General features: G+C 42.5%; 1 protein-coding gene across 4 annotated transcripts in view; it reads left to right on the forward strand.

Annotated features, from left to right (window-relative positions):
• Positions 1 to 12,506: 12,506 nt before the first annotated feature.
• SNX19 (sorting nexin 19) overlaps positions 12,507 to 19,279 on the forward strand; it is a 58,965-nt gene continuing 52,192 nt past the window's right edge. For 3 of the 4 annotated variants that reach the window (XR_002126047.1, XR_002126048.1, XM_019660794.1), the window contains exons 1-4: positions 12,507 to 14,721; positions 16,916 to 17,054; positions 18,069 to 18,169; positions 18,285 to 18,404. Coding sequence is in view for 2 of the 4 variants with exons in the window: in XM_019660794.1 (XP_019516339.1) it covers positions 13,042 to 14,721; positions 16,916 to 17,054; positions 18,069 to 18,169; positions 18,285 to 18,404 (2,040 nt within the window). In the remaining 2 variants the exon portion in view is untranslated. Of the gene's footprint in view, positions 14,722 to 16,052; positions 16,073 to 16,915; positions 17,055 to 18,068; positions 18,170 to 18,284; positions 18,405 to 19,279 lie in introns of those variants that run through there. The other variant, XM_019660795.1, reaches the window with a different exon arrangement.

The following is a 19,279-nucleotide window of genomic DNA, read 5'->3' on the forward strand; positions in this document are numbered from 1 at the left end:
GCAATAGAGATAGACAAAATATCATTATTGGATACTCCTAATCAAATACCTATAAAAGGCAAGGTTCTGGGTTACCATGTATTTGATATTAAATTTAGTTAAACATTTAACAATTATAATGAGATTGACTGGTTGCTGCTAAATTCATTAGCAAAAGTAGAAAAGAATGAGTTCAGGGCTTCAAGCTCAGCATAAATTAACTGAAAACATCTATGTCATCCCTGAAAGAAAATTAGTATCTCCTAGAGCTGCAGAGCTGAGATTTCTGAAAAGTACTCAGAATCTCATCCTTCAAGTAGCTGAATTACAAAGTAAATTGAATTCTCAATCTCATATGGTATATTGTGTTAAATTGAGGACATTGTTCAAAAATTGGAATGAGACATATGGGCCGGTCCTGATGAAGCTGAAGATAGTGAACCCTTAAATTCTGTTGAGTCTCCTTTGCCAGTAGCAGCAGCCATTTTACCCCCGTCTGAAGAGGTTAACCTGTTTTGCCTAAGCAAATATAATGGCCTTTCCTGAGGTAGTTTAGTTGCCTTGCAAGACTGCTGAGTCTCCTCAGGACCTACGCCCACATGACCCCTGTTTGATTCTAGACCTATAGCAAGATTCAAATACTAGCAGGCCCTGAGGTGAGATGCAAAGTATGACACATTAGAAAGTATACTACACTCTAAAAGGACTGCATGATTTTTCCAATTTATACACCTAGAAATCTAGGGAGTGTCTGTGGGAATAGATACTGAGGATGTGGAAAATGATAGAAGGAACATAAAATTGGATCAAGTCAAATTTATTGATGAGGGCCAACTAAGCAGGGATCCTGAATTCAATGTTCTAGCATCAGGGCTTAGAAAGGGCTCTAAAATTTGTTTGGTTGGTGGCTGAAACATGAACCAAAAGTTGACCACCACTAAATGAAATTGAAATGCCAGAACTGCCTTGGCATACCATAGATGAAAGAATCCAAAGGCTTAAAGAGATTAGAATGTAACAGTGAACTTATCATGTAAGGCCTGCTCAACCTCTGTGGGATGGCTCAAGTGACATGCCTTTCACCACAAGTAAAGGAAATAAATTGCTAGCATCCTTGCCTATGGTCACTATTCTCTTTAGACCAGAACAATGGGATCTACTGCCTCTGAACTAGAATACTTAAATGCAGTGTAGACAATTGGATCTCAAGGTAGTAGGGAGTCAAGCAGTGGCAATCAAGGTGAGTATGGTTACTATGATGGACAGCAGCATCAAAGTAGTAATCAGTATAATCTGACTCACAGAGACCTAGTTGATTATTGTCCCTAGAAGATAAATAGATGGACAATCTGCTAAATTAAGTGGAAGAGTTCTAAGTCAAGTGATCAGAAGTCTAACTTTAATCACCAAAACAGGAAGTCATGCCCTTTTAATCAATTCCCAGACTTGAACAAGTTTTACCAGAGTGACTGCACACTAGGGCAAAGGAAAATAATCCAACTTTGGGGATTATTTAGCATTGGCTCTAAACTGTCACTAATTCCACAAGACCCAAAATGTCACTGTGGCCCACCATTCAGAATAGGGGCATTTAGAGGTTAGATTATCAATGAGGTGTTAGTTCAAGTGATCTCACAATGGGAAAAGTGAGTCAACAAACCCATCCCATGGTTATCTCCACAGTTTCAGAATGGAATAGACATGCTGAGTAGAGTAACTAGCGAAATACCCACATTGTTTCCTTACTTGTAGAGTGAGAGCTACAATATTATGGTAGGAAAGACCAAGTGAGAGGCATTAAAATTGCCTCTACCTAGGAAAGTAGTCAACCAAAAGCAATACCACATCACTGGATGGACTTCAGAAATTGGTACCACCATCAAGGACCTGAAGGATGTAGGGGTGGTGGTTCCCACCACATCCCCATTCGACTGCCCTATTTGGCCTATGCAGAAAACAGATGGACTTTGGAGACTGACAGAGGATTATTGTAAACTTCCTCAGGTGGTTTGCTCCAATTACACCTACTGCTCCAGATGTGATTTCATTGCTTGAGCAAGTTAACACATCCTCATACCTAGTATGCAGCTATTAATCTGGAAAATGCTTCTTTCTTTATAACTGTTAACAAAGACCACTAGAAGCAGTTTATTTTCAGCTGGCAATATACCTTCACTGTCCTAATTTAGTAGTATATCAAATCTCCAACCTTTTGTCATAATTTAGTCCACAGAAACTTGATTGCCTTTCCCTTCCACAAGATACCACGCTGTCCCATTACATTGAAGACATTGATGAGCTTGTGAGCTAGAACTGGCAATTATTCTAAATTTATTAGTAAGACACGTATATGTCAGATGGTGGGAAATAATGCAATGAAAATTCAGATACCTTCTGCCTCAGTGAGATTTCTAGAAGTCAAGTGGTATGGCCCATGTCGACATTTCCCTATATATCCTAGGCACCATGCCTAGTGGCCTTCTTTGGATTGCGGAGATAACATAGTCCTTATTTGGGTGTGTTACTCTGGCCCATTTACCAAGTGACCCAAAAAGCTGCTACTTTTGAGTGGGTCCAAAACAGGAGTAGGTTCTGCAACAGGTCCAGTTTGGGGCTGCAGCTCTGTCATTTCTGCCATATGGTCCATTAGAGCAATGATGCTTGAAGTATGAATGGCAGATAGGGATGCTGTTTAGAGTCTTTGGGAGGCCCCTACAAGCATTTTCCCAAGAGAAATGAAATAACCCCATACAAAGACTTGCACACAAAAGTTCACACCAGGCCTATTCGTAATAGTCATAAACATAAAACAATCCAATGCCCATCAACGGGTGAATGAATAAACACATTATCATATATCCATACAATGGGATACTACTCAGCTATAAAAAGGAATAAACAATGGGTCCACAAAACAATGTAAATGACACTCAAGATAATTATGCCAAATAAAAGAAGCCAGACACAAAAAAAGTATGTTGTGTATGATTTTATTTATATAAAATTCAGGCAAACGCAAATGCAATCAGTAGTTATATGGGGGAGGAGCCAGGGCAATGCTGAGAGGGCAAAAGGGGACTTTTGAAGATGATGGATATGTTAGTAATCATTATTGTGGTGGTATCAATAGTTTCATGGGTGTATGCATATGCAAAATTTATCAACTTGTGCACTTCAAGTATGTGCCATTTATTTTATGTCAATTATACTTCAATAGAGGTGTTAAAAATATTTAAGTATAAGAAAATAATTACATGGGGAAATGCTTCTATGTTTCCCATTCAGAATGATACTGTAAGTTAAGAAAATGCCCTCCTATCATGGTTTGTTATGAGGTTTTTTTGTTTTATTTTTTATTTTGAAATAACAAATGGGTAGTAAATATTATTAAATGCTTTTTCTGCATCTACTGAGGTAACATGTAGATTTTCTCCTTTAACTGTTAATGTCATAGCTGATGTCTATGGAATTTTTAATGTTAACCACCCTCATGTTATCATTTATGAGTTCAGATAATTAAGTTCAAGAACTTGTTGCAACTATGTTGCTAACCTTTTTTGATATCAGAGCAATTATTCATTATAAATTTGTACCAACTGGACAAACAGTTACTCAAATTTACTATTTGGAAGTGCTGAAAAGGCTGTGTGGAAAAGTCAGACAACCTGAATTTTTTGCGAACATTTCATGGCTCTTGCATCACACACCAATGTACCAGCTCACATGGCACTGGCTGTGAGGGAGTTTTTAGCCAATAAACAAATAACTGTATTGGAGCTCCCTTCCTACTCACCTGATATGGCCTCCAATGACTTCTTTCTTTACACAAAGATAAAGGAAATATTGAAAGGGGGACATTTTCATGACATTCAGGACATCAAGGGTAATACGATGACAGCTCTGATAGCCATTCCAGAAAAAGAGCTCCAAACTTGCTTTCAAGGCAATGGTGTTTGTGAATAACTTCCCAAGGAGAGTGTTTTGAAGGTAACTGTAGTGATATTCAGCAATGAGGTACGTAGCACTTTTTCTAGGATGAGTTCACAAACTTAATTGTCAGTCCTCGTGTGTGGGGGCGTGTGTCTGCATGTGTGTGTGTGTGTTTCTCTCTCTCTCTCTCTCTCTCTCTCTCTCTCTCTGTATGTGTGTGAGTGTGTGTGTGTGTGTGTGTGTGTGTGTGTGTATGCACATACATACACTGCTGGATTCAGTTTACTAATACTTTAAGACATTTTTGCATCTATGTAAATGGGAGAGGCTACCCAATAAATTTTCATTTTTTCTCTGTTTTGTCCAAGTTTGATTTCAAGTCCATATCAAACTTATTAGTTACAAAGTATGCACTTCTTTATCCTCTAATGGGGTTTATATAAGATTATATAAATTTGGAATTAGCATATTCCATTTGGAATAGGTTTGGGATAATAGGCTGGTAAACTACCCACATTTTCTTCCTGGTAAACTTTTAAAATATTTTTTTTTAAGATTTTATTGGGGAATTGGGGGAGGAGAACAGCGTTGGGGAATCAGGGAAGGGGAACAGACAAGTTGCTGTTGCTGTCCTTTTGTTGTTCAGTCTAGTTGTAGAAGATGTTGCTTCACTGGCCCATGTTGGTATTATCATTGCGATCTTCCCGGGTGAGGCAGTTGCTCCCTGGCCATTGGACGGGAGTTCATGGCGGCTCACGGCAGCTCATGAAAGCAGACACCAGCTGCCAGCCAGCCCCACTGCAGCCTACATCGGCGCCGGTGACTCATGGCAGCCCAGCTCCAGGTTGAGCTGTTGTTCACCATCTTAGCTATAGAAGGCGCAGCGTCACTGGCCCTCATGTGGAATCCAAACTGGGGACCTGCTGCTCAGAGCTGGTGTCCCAAGCCAACTCCTAACCAACACGCCACTCGGGAGGCCCAAAATATTTAATTTTTTAGTAGATATAGACCATCTATTTCTTCTTGAGGAATAGGGGCTTCAGGCTTCTGGATGAGGGGAGGCAAATTCTGGAAATCCTGAGGGGAGGCGCTATATGGTAAATAAAGAAAGGTTGCCTTGTTATGCAGTTCACAGCCTCTGAGGTTAAAAAAAAAAACCAAAAAACAAAAAACAAAAAGGGCCAGCCGAGTGGTGCGTTGGTTAAGGTGGGATGCCAGAGCACCCCAGTGTAGAGTGACACTGCACCCTACAGCTAAGATACTGAACAACAGTTCAACCTGGAGCAGGGTTGCCATGAGTCCCCGGAGACAGCGTAGGCCGCAGCCCCTGCTGCAGTGGGTTGCCATGGGCTACCATGTGTAGCCAGCAGCCAGCATGAGTGGCCCTCAAGCTGCCATGAGCGGCCGTCCAGAAGCCTGCAACTGATCTGCCTCGCCAGAGAAGAGTGCAATGGCGGTGCCAACTTGGGCCAGTGAAGCAACGTCCTCCACAACTAGACTGAAGAACAAAACAACAGCAACTTGTCTGTTCCCCTTCCCCCAATTCCCCAGCGCTCACTGTTCCCATCCCCCAATTCCCCCCAAAGAAAACCTTTAAAAAAAAAAGGTTGACTCTGGGAATAACGCTCTTCCTGGTACAGGTACATTTACTAATGGAAATTTGCTTTATAAGTGTAAATTTTCTTTATAAAAGGAGAAATTTATACTGTATTTTAGACAGTTATTTTACCTTTAGCTCAAAGTATTCATGTGCCAATGTGGCATATTTTGGGGTGGCATGTTCTTAACCCCTTTAATAGTGTATTTTTCATTTATAGAAATTTCATTTGGCTCTTTTTGGAAATCTGCATGGTTATGTTTGATAATCTTCAATTCCTAGGTCATGTTTGTGTTTCATTTCTTTGAATTTCATACATAGATCTTCTATATTAAGCATCAAACAATCCCCATATATACAGTCCTGGTGGTCTAAAATGTTGTTTGTCATTTCTTTCAATCCTCCGTTGGTTGGCTTGCCTTCCCACATACTTGATGACTTTGGATTTAGAGTTCATATTTACTCTATATTAAATTCGTGGTAATTTGGGGCTTAATATGAGAATATTTTCTTCCAAAAAGGATTCACATTTGTGTCTCCCAGGAGGTAGGGAATGCCACTGACCTAGAACTACTTCAAACTTCCCCTCAAGGATTATGGCTAACATGGAAGTCAAGGGCTCAGTTCCACCTCCTTCCACTGGAAGAAGGCTTAGAACCTGGGTTACAGTCCTGCTGAAGACATCTGTCCTTAGCACCACACTGCCCTTTCATCTGCCCACTGCCCACTACCAGTTCCACCCTAATATCTATTTTCTGTTTTGTTTTGGTAGTGAAACAGGATAGTGTACCTTGAACTCATCCCTACTTCTTTGACGAGCCCATTAGTTCATCTGAAGATGTTTCTTATTCAGGGTCTAGTTGTTTTGCAGTGGGAGGGTCTATTAGAGTACTTAGTATTCCATATAGCCAGACATGGGATTTAAATCTAAATCTCTTTAACTTGTAGTTCAGTGTTATTTCCATTTTTACATGCCATGAAAACAAATCTTGAAAACTATTAACCACCCTGGCCCCTGTGGTAATCCCCAGTGAGGCTCGGGGTTAATTTTCACTGCCAGAAATGGTAACCCCAAGCCACACTCGGGATTACACTGCAGTGTCCCAGAGAAGTCCCTTACCTGCTCTCTGCGATCCTGTGGTGTCCTCCTGTGATTGCTGATGAGAACGCCGGCCGATGACAAATTGCAGTGTTTTTTATTTGATTACATTATTGAATAAAATTATATTATTTTTTATAATTATTTATTATATTATAATTTATGATTTTGTGTTTCAAACTTTATCATACCTGGGATGCCTACTAGACTCTTGTTTGGACAGATTTAAGTGAGTAATTCCTAAGAATTACAGGCCTACAATATACAACAACAAATTTCCACGCAAAACAATGTACCGCTTTGGGTACAAATTACTGACATAATCAGACCGCCAGGGAAGTTAAAGTTATCATCTGTTTTTTCAGTATCCTGATTATCAAAATATGACTATTCAGACAGCCCACTGACAGAAAAAACCTGTTATGGACTTAGTTGTGTCCCCCCAAAATTCATATATTGATTCCCTTACCCCCAGTACACCTCAGATTGTGACTGTATTTAGAAATAGGGTCTTGTGACAGTTAAGTTTATATGTCAGCTTGGTTGGCTATATAGGTTGCCCAGATTAAACATATATACCCATGTGTCTGTGGGGGAAATTAACATTTGAATCAGTAAACCCAGTAAAGCGAATTGCCCTCCCAAATGTGGGTGGGCTTCATCCAATCCATTGAAGGACTGAATAGAACAAGTGGAGGGAAGAAGGAGAAATTCACCCCTTTGTTCTTTACCTCACCAATTTTGCTGGGACAGCTCATCTCATCTTCTCTGGCTCTTGGACTGGTACTTACACCATTGACTCTCTGGTTCTCAGGCCTTCAGACTCAGACTAAATTATACCATCAGCTTTCTTGGGTATGCAGGTTGCCATAGCAGATCTTGGGATTTCGCAGCCTCACTGGCATGAGCCAATTCCTCATAATAAATCCACATCTACATATGTATATATTTGTAGATATATATCATTATACATGTAATCTCCCCATCCTACTGGTTCTGTTTCTCTAGAGAACTCTGACTAATACAGGCCTTTAAAATGGTGGTTAAAGTTAAATGGGGCTATATAGGGGGGCCCTAATCCTATGCTATCTTTAAAGAAGGGGGAAACACACTTGCAGGCACACACACAGAGGCTAGAACATGTAAAGACACAGCAAGAAGACTAGCCATCTGCAAGTCAATGAGAGAGACCTCAGAAGGAATTAAACCTGCCAACACCTTTATTTTGAACTCCTGGCCTTCAGATTTACGAGAAAATAAATTTCTGTTGTTTAAGCCACCAAATCTATGGTATTTTGTTATAACAGTCCTAGCAGACTAATACAGGAACTTACTCAGTATTCCTCATATTTTTCTCCTTCCTCAAATGATTTGTTCCTCTTCTCTTCATGGGAAATTTAATCCATTTTTCAAGGCCAAGTCAAATGTCACTTCTTCTGTGAAACTTTCCCTAATTCTCTGCATTCCCATATTTTGACATATTTCTTTTATAGCACTTTTCACATTGTGTCAGTGTCTGTCTCTTGTATGAGATTGCAAATCCTTTAAGAAGAGCAATCATATAAACTCCATCTTTGAATTTCCAATTTCTATCTTAATGCTTGTTGGATGAATGAATGGACGAGTGAATGATAAAAGGAGATACAATTTCTCCTTAAGATGCCATACTCCCTGCTTCCCTCTAGTGGAGATATATATATATATACACACATGTATCCTCCAACACGGTGTGGAGATACTCCTGGCAGCATCCTAGCTCTTCATGGCTTTTTTCAGATGACTTGTTTTCCAATTTAAGCCAAATTTCCTCCTCCTGTTTTGGTATTACCATCCTCTACTCTTCTCATTACATCATCTACCAAACTCCTGGTCTGTCTTCTCATTTACTGAGAACTTTTGTACGAAGACCACAGTCCTTCTCCCTACGCTAACATCAGTAACTTCCAATCACATGTAGACCATCCTTCTCATGAATGGATTCAAATTTTTTCCCTCAATCCTAACATGTAATCCATGCCCTACTTCAGGAACTTATTACTTGGCCACACCCAGGTTTCATCATCACAAATATGTTTTCACCTCTAAATACTTAGGCTCTGTAGTAAGTCGAATAATGCCCCTCTCCAAAGATGTCCACATCCTAATACCCAGAACCTGTGACTATGTTACCTCACACGGGAAAAGATTTTGCAGATGTGATTAAGTTATGACTCTTGAGATGGGAAGATTATCCTGCATTATCCTAGAGGACTCAGTGTAATCACTAGGGTCCTTATAAGAGGAATGCAGGAGGGTCAGAGTGAGAGAAGAGGATGTGACAGCAGAGCACAGATCGCTGTAATGTGGGGCCATGAGCAAGGACATGCTGGCAGCTGGAAGGGCAAGAAAACAGACTGTTCCATAGAGCTTCCAACCCATTTTAGACTTCTGACTTCCAGAACTGTAAGATAATAAATTTATGTTGCTGTAAGCCAGTAAGTTTGTGGTAATTTGGCTAGAGCAGCAATAGGAAATCAACACAGTCTCCAACAGAAAACCTATAACCACAAACTCTTCTTCTGGCTCATTCACTCTCCCAGCACACCTAACTCTCTTCTCACAACTGATTATCTCTCTCCTGGCTTTATTTGTTTTACTAGATACCAAGACATCATGGTTTTAAGTTTTGACAGCTCTATTCTCAGAATGTCAAGGTCTTAACCACTTATCCGTTTATTTCATCTACTCTGAAACATCAAATGTTGCAAAAGACCAACTTCCTGCTTTCTTCTCTCCTATACTGAAAATGCTAAATGTCACAGGAGAAAATAACTCAATATGTTTTGGTGTCTCTACAAACTCATATTTAACCTCTGATAGGCCCTCAATCCTTCTTTATTCTTTTACATGACCTTCATTCGTTCCTTCTTTTAATTCTCATAGCGGTAATTCCAAACCGTCAATTCTTCCCAAGTCACCTGCCCCATCAGTACCCCTCTCTTTAGTCAAGTTACTTTGACTTCTATTTTTGAGAGAAAATCAAGGTGTGGCATGAGCTGTCTCCAGCATGACCTCTTGCTGCAGTCCCCCTTGTTTTTATTGTCCCTGCTGCTTCTGCCTAAAAGTCCTTCTTTTCCTCTTCCCCTTGCTCTCCCTAACCTACATTACTTAAAATAACTTTCTTCTTTTTCTTTTTCCAATTTAAGGTTAAACTTTATTGGCACCACCCAATTCCCCAGCTGCCACCCCTCCTTTGTGTTCCCGTTTTATTGTATAAACATCTATTGCAACTATCATACCACATGTGATAATGCTCAATTACATTTACCTATTTATGTGTCTCTCTCCTTTAACTAGACTGAGAATCCCTTGAGATGACTTACAGTGTCTTATTTGTCTTGTTATTCCCAGCATTCTTGCACTATGCCTATAATCTTTTGAAAAAAAAATAAGAAGAAGGAAAGAAGGACTATCAAGATGGTGAATGATGTGGCCAAATAGTCAGTCTCTCCCCATCACATATGAGGACTGATCAAAAGATACGGTGAATGTTTAAATTTAAAAAAAATTATTACAGTAAAAAACACATTGCCATTAATCCTCCTCAAAATACTGCCCTCGCTTTGAACACACTTACCCCATCATTCTTGCGACTTTCTGAAGCAGTTCTGGAAGTCCTCTTTTGTGAGTGTCTTTACTTCATCCTCCATCATGACAATGCTTTGTGTCACACATTGCTTCTGGAATGGCAATTTCTGTCAAATAAAAACATTACGGTGTGTCTTCATTCACCTTATTAACCTGATCTGGCACCGTGCAGCTTCTGGTTCTTCCCCAAAGTTAAATGACCATGAAAGGTAAACATTTTGAATCAATTTAGGACATTGAGGCAGCCACAACTAAAGACATTCATAAAAGAGGACTTCTAGAACTGCTTCAGAAAGTGGCAAGAGCGATGAGACAAATGTGTTCAAAGTGAGGTGGATTAATGGCCATGTGTCTTTTACTGTAATACTTTTTTTTAAACATTCACTGTTTAAACATTCTTGATCATACCTTGTACACACACCATCACCACCACCAAACATCAGGCCTGCCTCTCACCTCTTCCTAGTAATTAGCCTGTTTGGAGACTGGGGTTTGCCCCAGACCCCTAGGCATAAACTCACACCAATCAAAATGACAAGTTCACTGGCATGTTCATTTGAAAGCCCTGCATCATCAAATCCACTTCAAAATCAGGAAGGCACTCTTGGCTACCTTGGTGCTTCAGACCATCTGGTCAGGTGGCACAGCGCCCACTTACAAGGTCAGTTTCTTACTTCCTTGAACATTCCAGATTATGCTGCAGAGTAAACTTTCTCTCTGAACTGTCTTGGAGAAGTCTTCAGAATCATTGTCAGTTCCGCCCTTACCAACTCTTTATTTTAGTTCTCAGTTGGGTAGCAGGGATATTTCTCCCAAGCATCATTGTGATCTTCTAACTGCCCCCAGGCACCATGAGTTGGTCTGGCAGGGTAAATGCAGGCACTACCCACTTCTTATGTTCATTTTTGTGGGAAGGAGAGCAGTAGTGAAGAGTGGCCAGCATTCTGGGATCTCAGAAATGCTGGAAATACTGACTAGCATTCTGGAATCTCAGGGATGTGCCCAGTCTGCTTCATGAACACTTTGATCCTAAATCAAACTTTATGCTTTAGTAATGAGAGTCACGAATTATGTCCTGCATCTAAATGATGGTTCTGTCTGCATTGAAAAATAATCATAATAAAATATCTTTACCCCAACAGTAGAAATGGAGATGAGAGTAGAAGCGAAAATATGCTTTTCGTTGGCACAATTTTTTGTTTGAGTTTGCCTGAAGATTCCTCTAAGTACCTGGAGACTAACGCTATAATGATGAAAGGCTGCCAAAGCATGGAGAATGCTGAAAATGGGCAACCATAGGCAGCTCTATACAAATGATGTACATCCTGTGCCAAAATAAAAAGTATAGTCACATTGCAGACAGAGCTCCTAGGGACCAAGATGGGAAAGGAAGCCAGTTTCACATGAAACCAAAACAAATAATGTTACACATGGTCAGATATTTAATCTTCCTATAGGGATTTTGTCTGTTTAGACAACTAAAGGAAAATTTACTAAAATCAAAAACAAGGTCTCTCTTGACCACTGCAACCCACAGTGATCTTTCATTCCCCTGAATACGTATAAGATTTTGCATTATACTATATCCCATACTGATTTGCATTGTTAAATACCCACTCACCATTGAAAAACTCCTCTCCCCAATTAGCTGCAAGGTCCTTGAGGAGAAGTGCCCCGTGGAGGCGCACACTACCTATCACAATGATTGATTATAGAAGATGCTCAAAGTATTTATTTGCTTGGGTAATGCCACAAGCAAATAATTCCAAATCACAAATATGATTTTGCTATACAGTATATGAAAATTAAGGAATAAATCTATCTCTGTATGAGTGTTACATGCCTTGTATTCTGCAATTCCTGAGAACAAGTTCAGAGAGCTGAGTATTGAGGATGGCGGGGGTGGGGGCGGGGGGCTGGCGCTGTTGAGGGAAGCAGGATGAATAGTATTAATAAAATGCGTCAGGCCACTGAAAAAATGAAAATAAACTGAATTATTAAGAGTTTTTCCTAAGCAGTCAAAGGCGTTTGCTGATCTCATTTAATAAGTGGATCTGGAACTCTGAGTTTCTGAGAGTTCCTTACCTTGGAAATTTGGGCACACTCTTAGCGACCACCCGCTATGCACTCCATTCAGGTTCTGAGGCCAATTTGCAATAGGGCTGTAACAACGGCGCCTCAACAGCAGGGGGCGCCAGGCAGCGCCGAGCCTCGAGGCGCGCGGCCGCTCTCCCAGCATGCCTTGCTCTCACCGACTGCGACCCGGAAGATGTTGCCGCCGGCCGCCGGCCGGCGTCCCTGGCGGAATCCCGGCTGCGCAGCGCAGTTGCCCGGCCGGGCTGCCCCAGCCCGGCGGAGGTCTTCTGCGAGGCCCGCGGAGGAGACACTGTTGAGCAGCTACACGCCCGGTCTGTATCAGGGCGCGCCGCCCCGCCCCGGCGGTGTGTAACGCGATCCTGTCGGTCCCAGTCCTTGGCGTCTGTAAGTGTTCGGGGAGGGATCTTTTAAAGCCCTGCACCGCCCTCCTGAGGCAGCGCAGAGGCCCTCCGACGCCGGCATTATGAAGGCCGCGGAGTTTTCCTCGAGGGCAGCGTGTCCTCCTGAAGGGGCTGGAGCGAGGGCGCGAAGCAGAGCTGCGGCTGTCGCTTTGCGGTGCCGGTAGGACGTCGAGCGCCAGAACCGCGGACGGGGCGCCGAATCACAACGCAGATTTCCTCGTATCCGGGACACAGTTATGCCCCATTCCCTAACTCCGAAGTAAAGTAGAAAGAGGGTTGTCGCCTGGGGCTGCCCCCTGGCCCTTGCAGCCATGAAGGCAGAGGCACCGTCCTCGTTAAAGGAGACCCCGGGTTTGTCCAGCTGTGGCCTCATTAACCTGCTCAGTCGCCGGAAGCTAATGGCTGTGGGGTTTGTGCTCAGCTGGCTCATGGTCGTCTACTTTCTGGTCAGTGTGTGGCTTCTCTGCCTTTTGTCCGCGTTGCTGGTGGTGCTGGGAGGATGGCTGGGTTCAGACGCCATTGTGGGAGCTACAGGTCGACTGCACCTGGAGCGCTTCATCCCAATGGCCATCTGTCCTCCAGACCCCGAAGCCGAGCGACAGCTTGAACAGGAGATCAATCGCACCATCCATCTGGTTATTCGGGACTTTGTGTCATCCTGGTATCGCTCAGTGAGCCAGGAGCCAGCCTTCGAGGAAGAGATGGAGGCGGCCATGAGAGGGTTGGCCCATGAGCTGCGGAGGAGGATGGGCATGGTGGACAGGCATGCTCTTGCCCAGAGGGTTCTGACTCTCTGTGGCTGTCACCTGCAGAGCTATATTCAGGCAAAGGAGGCCACAGCGGGGAAGCGGAGTGGTACAGTGGAGCCCTCCCAACTCTGGGAGGCTTACTGCCAGGCTGCTGCCCCACATCCTGCTGTAGAAAGCCCCAGTGCTGAGGTCACCTATACACGTGGCATAGTGAATTTGTTGCTTCAAGGACTAGTGCCAAAGCCCCACTTGGAGACCCGGACAGGACGCCATGTGGTGGTCGAACTCATTACTTGCAATGTGGTCTTACCACTGATCAGCAAGTTGTCAGATCCTGACTGGATCCACCTTGTAATTGTGGGCATCTTTTCCAAGGCCAGAAATCATCCAGCACTCAGCCCAGCCAGTGCCCCAGAGCAGCCCTCAGTGCCCACATCTTTGCCACTGATTGCTGAGGCACAGAGTCTGCCAGAAGTGAGAGCCCCTTCTCCAGCAGCCGCCCCAGTGCTCCTAAACTGTAATGAGTCAGAGGGACCTTCATGCCCCTCCCCAGACGTTGAAGAAGGCCATGAAGCTGTAGAGGGAGATTTGGGTGCAATACCAGAAGAAAGAAAAGTAGGAAACAATTCGTCTCATTTCCTACAACCAGATATCCGAGGCCCTCTGTTCTTATGTGAAGACACAGAGCTGGAGTCCCCATTGTCTGAACTGGGCAAAGAAACCATCATGCTCATGACCCCAGGCAACTTCCTCTCTGAGAGGATCCAGGATGCCCTGTGTGCCCTAGGGGGTTCCCAGTCTCTGGAGTGTAAAGATGGTGAGGGATCTGAAGGAGCGGAGGCCGAGGAAGTTCCAGGAACAGAAACAGAGACAGGCTTGTTGGTCTCCATGCTGAATTCTTGCCCAGAGATCCAGATTGATACAGCAGACAAGGAGGTAGAGCAAGGGGATGTTACCTCTCTTACAACATTGCTGGCGAGCCCAGAAAGGACCTGCCCGCCACGACCCTCATGCTTAGAGAAGGAACTTACCGATGGTGTCAGCTCCCTAGATCCTAGTCTGCCACATGTTCTGCTTTCCTCATCTCCAACTGGTCCTCTCAGCTCAGCCACCTTCAGCTTTGAGCCCCTGAGCAGTCCAGATGGCCCAGTTGTCATCCAGAACCTGCGCATCACTGGCACCATTACTGCTCGAGAGCACAGTGGCACTGGATTCCACCCCTATACGCTCTACACAGTGAAGGTAACAGGATTGATTAGAACTGGTCACCCACTCTGAGCTTGGAGTCAGTTTGGAAAGCAGAGTCCGTGAGCTAGTGTAAGGGAGAGAGGCTGCTCTTACTTTGTTTGCTATGAGTCTGAAGCTCATTTGTAAAGCAGAGTGGGCTTCTATCCAATATTCACACAAACAATCCTAGAATCTTAGGGTGGTCGAGATACTGAGGGTCATATTTTTTAGTGGTTCCCAATGTATAGAGCCTTGTCCAGAAATTCTCTTTCCAAACTTCTTCCTTGCTCATTTCTTTCTTTTTTAAAATGCTGCTATCTTTTGTATTTTGTTTTATGAAGAAAGGTTATGTGCTTATATAGACCTTGGAAGACAGCAAATTCATCATTCCTAGAGATGTTTAAGCACAGAAGTGGGAACTACTTTGCAGAAATGATATAAAGGGGATTCATATACCAGATGGCTGTTTTGGTTAGAGCAACAGTTCCTTAAAATTGGTGTTAGAACAGGCTGCCTCCAAATCTGGAGAGTTTTATTTTTAAACAAATCCTGGGACCCTGTTTTGGAAATTCTCATTCAGAATCCATCAGAGTCTATCAGATCTGTATATTTAAAAAGAAGCCCGGGGCCCACCGAGTGGCCCAGTTGGTTAAGAGTTGGCTTGGGAGCGCGAGCTCTGAGCAGCAGGGCTGCCAGTTTGATTCCCACATGGGCCTGTGACACTGCGCCCTCTACAGCTAAGATTGTGAACAACAGCTTGACCTGGAGCTGGGCTGCCATGAGTGGCCAGCGACGCTGTAGGCTGCAGTAGGCTGCTGTAAGATACCGTGAGCGGCCGTCCAATGGCTGGCAACCCATCTGCCTCAGCCGGGAAGAGCGCAGTGATCATAGTAATACCAACATGGGCCAGTGAAGTGGTGTCCTCCACAACTAGACTGAAGAACAAAAGGACAGCAATTTGTCTGTTCCCTTGCCCTGATTCTCCAATGCTGTTCCCCTCCTCCAACTCCCCAATAAAAAAAATCTTAAAAAAAAAAAAAGAAGCCCAAATAACTTTGAAGAGCAGCCACATTTGGGAATTAATCAGTATTGAAGAGTGTCCTTCAAGGACTAGAATATTTCACAGAAAGCATTATAACTCCAAGGTGCTCTAAGTTTGAGAGCCTCACCCAGAATTCCACCTGTGTCTCTTACCTAGGCATTTTACTGGTTTGAAGGACTATTTTGCTCATGTCAGCTCATAATGAATACGCTTCTCTTTCTTTCTGGCTCTAGAAAATTTTAAAACATCAGCCTCAAGCCCCACCAGTATGGAGATTGTTTCTTCCATCACTTGCCACAGTATGATAAAATCAACCAAACAATGGTAACCTGCTCCTAATGAGAACAAATACATATATAGTTCTTCCACAGTATTTCTTTGTATTTTAACTACTCAGTCAGAAAGTCTTCGCCTGGACAAAGTTGCAGCTTTCATGCTGTTCAGACTTTGTCTCTGGGGGAGCATACAGTACAAGTTGTCTTTTCCCACATACTGGCCCTCCAAGCATATGAAGACAGCAAACCTTGACCCCTTGCAACATTTCCAATCTTCACATGACTTCTAATCATACAGATGATGTGTACATAGAAAAAAACAATTCATTTTAGCTCCAAGAATAATAATCTGCCCTGAGCAAAACAAAAACTTATGTCCCTTTAATGCATTCCAGGCAAACAAATTATTTTTGTTCATCAGCTGTTTTGAATAATTTGTTCTGCCTCCAACTAATGTAGATAATTACAGGTTGATTATAATGGCAAAATGGTTATACCCTTAAAACGTCAAACCCCATAATTTAGGGGTGAAAGGGAGTGTCATTTTTATCAGTGTTATAGCTTCTGTTTTATGCCCTGTCTTTAGAACTCGAAAAACAGTTACGCAATCATTTTTATAAGTGAAAGTAAAGTGCAAGGAGGAGCTTTGAGATGGAAGTAGTGGAGGGTAGTAAAACTCACTTTTTACTTTCAAGGCCAATGTATGTTGGGAAATGCATCTCATTCCTTCATTCAGCCTCTCTTGGAATTTGAGTTCATTACAATTGAGAGCAGCAATCAGATCTAGTAGGTTCAGGAACAGAATAAGAACATCTCCCTTCCTTTACCCCTATTGTGCTTTTACTGCATGGCAATTGAGCTGATGCAGTAAACAAATTTGTTCATTCAACAGTATGAGACGGCCCTTGATGGTGAGAACAGCAGCGGCCTGCAGCAGCTGGCCTACCACACTGTGAATCGTCGCTACCGCGAGTTTCTGAATCTGCAGACCCGTCTGGAGGAGAAATCAGATCTACGAAAGTTCATCAAAAGTCAGGAGTTTCCCCAGCCCTGAACTGCCTGCTTGCTTTTCACATCTAGCCACTCTGATCTGAGAGGCTGGTGGCCTACTGTTTTGTGAGGAGGGATGGAGGAGGAGAATGCAGCCCCAGGGGTCTTTTGTGCTCCCTCCATTTTGCATACACTTGGATGGGTTTTAGTGCTGGACAGCAGTGGTCATATTCTGAGGTACTCCTTTGCCCCTGAATGCTTTGTTCTGGAGTCCCCTTTAGTTTAAGAAAGAAACTTTTCCACTTACATCGACGAGGTTGCCTGAGGAGTTAAACTAACTTTTCCAGATTCATAGATTGATTGCTCTTAAATATTAAAATATCCAGAAATCCTTGCCCACTTCCCTTTAACAACCAGGCTTTTTTATGTGTGCTGTAAGCACAGGGACAATAAGAAAATATAATAAAATTTAACGGTAAATATAAGCTAGTAAGCAGCTACTTTTTAAAACAAGCTGATGGTCACCCAAATAAACATTTTAATAAGTCTAGGCATAAATTATAGATTTCAATTATGCATTTTCTTTCGTAATAACAATAGCTAATACTGAGCCAAGCTCAAAATATGTGCCAGGGTCTCTTCTAAGCACTTTACACATATTAGCTCATTGAATTCTCATCACAGCGTATGAGATAAATACTATTATTAGCCTCATTTTACAGAAAAGAAAGTCAAAGAAAGGTTAAGCAACTTACCTAAAGTCATTACTATAGGAGGAATTAGAGCCTCAATGTAAACTTGGACAATTGGACTTCAGGGCCCTCCTTTGTTTGGCCTCTTACAACTTAATATTACAATAACAGGAGTAAGTTGTGTGTATTATATCCCTGGAGTATATTTGGAAATCCTGAAATAAAAAAATCCCAGGGAAATATATTCAAATAGTTACATTTTTTGTGTTTTTGTTTTTGTTTTTACACAGATGACATATTTTATGTGTAACAGCGCTCAGTGAATGTTAAGTGAATGAACTTTTTTTCTTTTTTTTAAAAAAGATGTGAAGGGTCCTAAAAAGCTCTTTCCAGATCTTCCATTTGGAAACATGGACAGTGACAGAGTAGAAGCCCGTAAGAGCCTCCTGGAATCATTCCTAAAGGTCAGTATCCTTCTGTTGGGGCTGTGCTTTAACTCTACACCCAGACTCCCAAGCCAAGGTATAGAGATCTGGGGACTAGAATTTCTCTTTGAAGTCCTTCTTGTGTCTTTTGCAGCAACTCTGTGCCATTCCTGAAATCGCTAACAGTGAGGAGGTACAGGAGTTCCTTGCTCTGAACACAGATGCTCGTATTGCCTTTGTCAAGAAACCGTTCATGGTCTCCAGAATAGACAAGGTACCAGCAGGGCCACTGTGCTTAGCCTTAGTTTGTCATCAGAGTGGAGGTAGTGCTTGAAAAATAAGGACATTGGGTGGTGGTGAGTGGCAGCACAGAGGAGTCAATAGAACATGGACTGCAATTTTCAGCTAGACCTGTTCCCAAATATTGGTTGGATCATCAGCTTGCTGAATTACAGTGAGCAACTATGAGGGTACAACACCCTTGACACTATAAGTGTACACCATATCCCCTGTCGTTATCATGACTAGTTTAGTGGAGGTATGTAAGGGTAGATCTATACCTCCATAGATAGATGAGGGCCAGAAGGTCTCTTCTGGAGGTGAAGGTCATTCCCAGTATTGGTCACTCAGGAAAGAGAGCCCTAAGACAGAACACTAAACTGGATTTAGATTGATGTAGTGATTCTCTGCTGGAGAACAGCAGGGGAAGACTTGCACCTTCTTCAAGAGGCTATTTCAGGACCTTTGGAGATGGTTGGAGAACATTTATATACCCCATTAAAGCCTACAAGCAATGATTACCAACTGATTTTATAGTCCCCAAGGCAGATGTTTGAGTTTATCAAAAGATGGCATATGTTTTAAAAGGTTGGAAAACACTGACTCATTGGCAGAAGAGGGGCCTCACTCTTCTCATCTAGACTTCAGGGGACAAAATGATAATATGGAATTTCATGTGGTAGGAGTTAGGAGACATTCACTGCTATGAGGAAAGAACTGCAAACTATTGTAGAAAGTGATACACAAGCTAAAATCTGCAGTGTTCCATGCAGATGCGTTCATTCATTGATTCTTCAGCATCTGCTTACTGATTGCCTGTTTAAAGCTATGACCTGTACTAGTTGCATGTGATACAATAGTGAACAAGAC

Source organism: Hipposideros armiger, unplaced genomic scaffold, assembly GCF_001890085.2.
Source record: "Hipposideros armiger isolate ML-2016 unplaced genomic scaffold, ASM189008v1 scaffold_330, whole genome shotgun sequence".
NCBI lineage: Eukaryota > Metazoa > Chordata > Mammalia > Chiroptera > Hipposideridae > Hipposideros > Hipposideros armiger.